This window comes from Helianthus annuus, chromosome 13 (assembly GCF_002127325.2).
Source record: "Helianthus annuus cultivar XRQ/B chromosome 13, HanXRQr2.0-SUNRISE, whole genome shotgun sequence".
Taxonomy (NCBI): Eukaryota; Viridiplantae; Streptophyta; class Magnoliopsida; order Asterales; family Asteraceae; genus Helianthus; species Helianthus annuus.
The window spans coordinates 119127516-119133719 of record NC_035445.2 but is presented as its reverse complement, the minus strand read 5'-3'; the positions used below and the strand labels follow the sequence as shown (position 1 = coordinate 119133719).

At 40.2% G+C, this 6204-nt stretch overlaps 1 protein-coding gene and 1 non-coding gene across 2 annotated transcripts in view; both read left to right on the top strand.

Moving 5' to 3' along the window:
- The first annotated feature begins 299 nt into the window (after nt 1–299).
- LOC118486019 lies at nt 300–406 on the top strand. The gene has a single exon (XR_004877876.1). It is a non-coding gene; the product is annotated as a small nucleolar RNA R71 (small nucleolar RNA).
- A 5502-nt stretch (nt 407–5908) lies between these two features.
- The window catches only part of LOC118485841, a 33688-nt gene continuing 33392 nt past the window's right edge, over nt 5909–6204 (top strand). The window contains exon 1 of the mRNA XM_035982331.1: nt 5909–6202. Coding sequence (XP_035838224.1) covers nt 5909–6202 — 294 coding nt within the window. The remainder of the gene's footprint in view (nt 6203–6204) is intronic.

Here is a 6204-nt window from a genome sequence, read left to right as displayed (position 1 = left end):
CTTCACAAGCCATAACCGAGACTGTTTTTGTCATTTCCAATTTTTTTATCTTTGAAGAAAGGGCCTCGATTTGGGCTTGTAAAGAAGTGCTTTCATCGACCTTATGGGCGCCCGGGGCGATAGACTTATTTCCCCGGGGGGTGTGCCATTGAAAATTGGTTTGAGCAATTTCCTCAATTTGATTATATATTTCGTGTGGGCGTCGATTACCTAAAAGTCCCCCGGAGCTAGAATCAAGTGTCTGCCTAGTGTGTGGCAACAATCCATTATAGAAAGTGGATACTTGTTGCCATATTGCGAGGCCGTGATGGGGACACTTGCGTAATAACTCCTTGAACCTTTCCCAAGTTTCATATAAGGATTCCCCGTCCTCTTGTGAATATGTATTAATTTCAGTCATTAACTTAGCAGTTTTAGCGGGAGGGAAATACTTATATAGAAATTTTTAGGCTAGTTCATCCCAGGTGTTTACCGATCCAGCTGGGAGGGCGTTGAGCCAAGCTTTCGCTCGGTCTTTTAGTGAGAAGGGAAACATACGGAGGCGGATGGCGTCATTTGATGCTCCATTGATCCGAAAGGTATCACATATTTCCAAGAAATTAGTTATATGTAGATGGGGATCCTCGTCCGCAAGCCCATGGAAGGTTGCGGAGTTTTGGAGCATTTGTATCAAATGCGGCCGAAGTTCGAAGTTATTAGCTTCGACATTCGGAGCATTGATAGCGGCGCCTAGATTACCTACGGTGGGTCGTAGGTAATCCATAAGGGTACGTTGGTCCGCCATTAGAGGTGGGTCACCCGAAACCTTCTCTTGGTTTTTGGCTTTTAACCTTTTTCTGAGAAAGCGTTCGGGTTCTTCTAGTGGTTCTTTTATGTCTTTATTGGAACTGGAGCTCATACACTACGTGAGGTTGGCGTCGGGTTCCAAGTCCTGCAATAAAAACAGAAAAGAATGTTGGTCAGGAGGTTCACCACGGCCCCGTGTTTAGTGAACACGGTTCGTGGTCGGAGTTTCAGTGATTGTTTTCCAAATCCCCAGTTACTGGAAGTTGGACACGGCCCCGTGTTGCACCGGCACGGCCCCGTGGTCAGCCTTCTGTAACTTGGAAAACAAAAACTGCCAGTAACGATGCTGGGCACGGCCCGTGTCCGACCAGGCACGGCCCGTGCTGAGCCCTGCAGAAGCTGAAAAACTAAGAAAAATCCTAAAAATTAAAAAGAAAAATAAAAATATGATTAGGCCGTTGATTCCTAACTTTCTTAAAATCCTTGTGTCCCCGGCAGCGGCGCCAAAAACTTGATGTGCGTGAAGTGTGTTATATTTTTTATGTATATTTAAGCCCCTTTTACACTTTTAGCCAAGTTTTAAATTTATAAAACACGATATTTACTAACACTAAACACACATATGGGCAAGTGCACCCATCGTGGACGTAGTATAGTGTTGGTAAGATACCGAGGTCGTCCAAGGACACAAGAGCTTTTAATACCGGTTTATCCTCAACGTCTAATCAAATCAAAAAGTGAGAAAATTGTTTTTAACTAAGAAAATAAAAACTAACTAAATGCTGAAAAATAAAAATAAAATAAAACAGATAGACAAGATGAATCACTTGGATCCGACACGTGTATTAGTATAACCTTTGATTATTTTCGCACTTTTGCACTTGTTTAAGAGATTATCTTAGTTATTGTAGTAGGCCCCTGTTTTGAAGGCGACGTTACCCTCAACCCAGTAGTTTGAGTCAGCAAGGATACAATCCTAAAGGGTCGGATTATTGAAAGATAATGAATTAAGTTATTAATGCAAATTGTGGTAGGCCCCGCTTTCGGCGGTGACGTTACCCTCGGCTAAGTAGTCTGAGTCAGCAGGGATACAGTCCTAAATAGCCGGGTTATAGTATTAATAGTAGTTAACTTATGAGGGGGTCAAAGAGTTTGGATCCCCGCCATCCAATACCTATGGGCATTGAAGGAGATCCTACTAAATTTGACCCAGGTCCCTTGCAGGACCTCTAAACGCTGAACAAGGGCAAGACCCTTACCAAACCGTTCCCTTAACCCCCGACCAGGTAGCCAACATACCTCCATATAGACCGTGGAGATATGAATGGTGAAAATCTTTTATTTTATATAGACAGTAAAATAATGCCAAGACACCACGGACAAACGATAAGGAAAGATCACCTTCAACATAAGCAACTAGTTATTAAAGTCATTAATACAAAACCAAATAAAAAGTGCAAAAGATTAAAAATAAAAAGTATTATACTAAACACTTGTCTTCACCAAGTGATGTAAGAGACTTAGGCAAACATGGCCTTGATTGTCAAGAACTCTTACGATCAATCTTGGATCCCGAGACGACTCACACACTCTACGATGGACAATGGATGATGGTGGTGGATGATGGTGTTATGGTGGTGGTGGGTGGTGGATGAAGTGTGAGAGAAGTGGTGTGCCAAGTGATGAGATGGAATGAAACCAAGCACTCCTATTTATAGGCTGAACAGAAGGCTGGGCACGGCCCCGTGTCCGCTGGACACGCCCTCGTGCCCGTCTGACACTCTCTCTCCTCATTAATTGTAATTCGCAATTACAATTAATGCGCCTGCTGTACTTTCACCACGCCCCCGTGCCCGCTGGACACGGCCCCGTGGTGGGCAATGGAAGCTTCTATAAGTTTGTCTTTTATGCTGCTTCTTGGGCACGGCCCCGTGCTGGCTGAGCACGGGGCGTGTTCAGACTTCTGTTTTCTCTTCTTTGCCTTGGAGGATGCCGTTGAGGGTCCGGGCAGTCTACTTTTATTCCTTTTCTTGTATTTATGCTAGAATTAGTTGTCTTTTTGCTTCTTTTGTGAATTTGAGCTCATTTCATCCTGAAAATACAAAAGAAAGACAAAAACACTCTTTTTCCAACATTAGTACTTAAAAAGGGTTAGTTTTATGCCTTAATTGATATGATTTATATGTTGTATTTTACACACATCAGTTACCATCACTGACCTTGGGGACAAGGTCGAATCTGAAGCGGTGGGTATTGATACAAGCCATAACCCATAACCCACTACCCATCCTAGACCCGGTAAACCAACTGAACAAACCGTTGTTGGAGAATTCAAAGGATAAGGGTGACTCATTCAAGGAAGTTATTTGAAGACTAGTTAGTGGAGAAGTTTAGTTTTAATGTTTTCCATGTTGCATGCATGATCATTCCCTCATCCCCATGTCTCCCTAATAAAGTGCACGTAGTGGTAGGAACTTGAGTAGGATTTCATTTTCTATTTAAAGCATGCATTGTACCTTTTCAATTGAGAGAAAAAAAAACCGAAAATCGCCCCAAGTGTCTCTGTCTTTCATCTTTTATTTCTTGGAGAATTGCCTACTCTACAGGCTACACCACATATACTCACATAATTAAGAACAACTTACGGTTGTAAAAAAAATCTATTACGACCCCCCAGTTAGAAATTTCTGGTTCCGCCACTTGTTTATGGCATTTAGGAATGCTTACACTTGAAAGCAGTGTTCCGGAAGTGCCCAAGGATATGTGCTGATTAGAAAGTCTAGAGGTCTAAGTCTAACTCTGTTAATGAAAGAGATTAAGCATCTTCTAGATAACATTTGTATATTAACGCATCTTTGTTATTTGGGACAACATTCCTGATATGAAAAATCATAGTATTTCCATCTCTCCTATTATATTCTAGTAGCTAAATTGCGGAAGAAAGTGTGGAAGAGATAGAAGGTGCTGGTACAACGCATCTTCTGCAAAAGTAATTTTCAATAGAAAGGTCTGCGTATTATTGGGTCTTGGTGGCGGCTTGAGTCACATGGTTTTACATCATTTAAAAGATCTCATGATTAACAGTGTTCTACTACATTAATAGGGACTCTCACAGCATGAGTCTCTTGAATGATGAACTCAAGGGATGATTTTAAGGAGCTATCTCTTGGTTATGTTTCATCTTGCAAGTTTTGATATATATTTTTTATTTTATTTGCATAAAATTATTAAAAAAAAAAAAGTACATTACTGTATCGGAATTGTTCAAACATCTAACGTGGGTTGAGTATGAAAGAACATTTTGTAATTTAAACACTTCAGAGGTCCGTAAAATACGTACAACTACACAAATAATATATTGTATAGAGTGTGTCAAAGTTGTGAACATTTAAAAAATATTGAGACTAGTCAAATGCTCTAAAATGTAGATGCATTCCATCACAACACGTTTCTCGTCAGTTGTCACGATGTTCATCAAAAGTAATTAATTATACTTACTTTAAGCGTGCAAGTATTCGATACATATGTGTTGAAGTCAACTAAGCTTAATAAATATCGAAATTGATAAACGTAGAACATGGATGAGTAGCTACCTCAATGATATAATTGTAGTTTGTAACGTATTAATTAGTGTATTCCACAAAGCAGAAGCAAAAAAGACTAGATAACTGTATGTTTTAGCAGACGTTTAATAAACATCCGATCTGGAAGATTCTAACATTTTGTCACAACTAAAAAAATTATAGAGAAAGTAACAATTTTTCAACACAACTAATTAACTAAGATTCATTGGGAATAGCCTAATAATGTTGGTGAGTTAGATAAGATTTAAGGTAGTGGGAGGTTAGGGGTTCAATCCCTATCACTATGGTGTGCAAGTTTAGCCATTAAAAAAACTAATTAAGTAACTCAACCAAGAAATTAAATGTGCCAACCAGCGTTGTAAAACTCGGGTGGCTCGGCCTTAGAATCGGGAATCCAGGGTCCTCCGTAGCCATTTTCACCAACTCAGTAATCGGGAATCGGTCAAACTCGAGCATGACTCAATGGAATCAGGAGGAATCGGCAAGAATCATCAACACACTCAAAGTTTGAACTTAGGCAAGACTCGGCAGAATCAGGAGGACTTAATCAGACTTGGTCAAACTCGGGCATGAGTTGGTTAAACTCGGACAATGCCTCAAAATTGGGATTCAAGTTCCCTAATTGAAGGTGGATTATATTGGAAAATTTAGTTTTATTTGTAGATTTCATATGAATTCCAAACATATGAGGCGCAATAATTAAATTTCTCTATTATTTACCATGTCTAAGTACTCACCGTCGAGGTGGAACTCTCGCAACTCTCAGTCGGTCGAGTATGAAATCCTTAATCTCTACACATCCTTAAGTACAAGGGTTTATTAGTAATTAGTGTAAAGTATGGCGGTTACAAAGTTCAGGGGGTAGTTATGACAAACCAGAACTTCATAACCACCACCCCAAGGGGTGCGAAACCCCTTGGGAGGCACCCTTTTGTTCTCGGCCACAAGGAGAAGGAGGAAGGGACACAACCATTCGTTTAGAGACGCACCTGTTCATGTCAAATCTCATCCACACATTCAAGGGACGCGTCTATTCCCAAAAGACACGTCTATTAGTCGCACCCGTTGAAAACTATAAATAGGGGTCAATAGATTTCATTTGTACATCAACTCTCATTCGAAATCAGTTGTACATATACACACATTCAGATTGTATTTCGATTATTATTCAAGTTATACAAGTTTGTTTATCACGTTCTAGAGATCAAGATCCATTTCGGGCCAACAATTGGTATCAGAGCATCAGGCTCTAGGCGTGGGAATCGCAAGGCATCGCAGGGAATTCACGATCAGGTTTCAAGTTCGTTTTCAATTCGCAAGTTTCAATACAGAATTTTGTTTAAGAGGTCGGTTCTAGGGTGATCGGTTGAACCGAAGGTTTGGTTAGGAATCTAGGGTTTGCTTGATTCCGGGGTTTAGTGCGAATTAGATTGTTGATTGTTTGATTGTTACACGATTCGGGTAATCGTGGGTTTGAGATTTATTGAAACCAAGAAAGTAAAAGTTTAGTAAAAGTGAAGATTGTTCGGCAAGAAGTCATGTCAGGAACATCCGGACAAAATCAGATAATAATACAGAAGGAAGGAAGTTCTCTTTCCCAGTTTCAGTGTCCAATTCTGAAACCAACAAACTATACGGTTTGGGCTATTCGTATTAAAACGATTCTTGAAGCGAATGGTTTGTGGGAAACGATTGAACCGGCAGAAAATGCAACGGTAGACACTAAGAAAGATAAGTCTGCAATTGCATATTTGTTTCAAGCAATACCAGAAGATGTTGTATTGCAAGTTGCAAGTTGTAAGACTGCGAAGGAAATTTGGGAAAATCTAAAGGT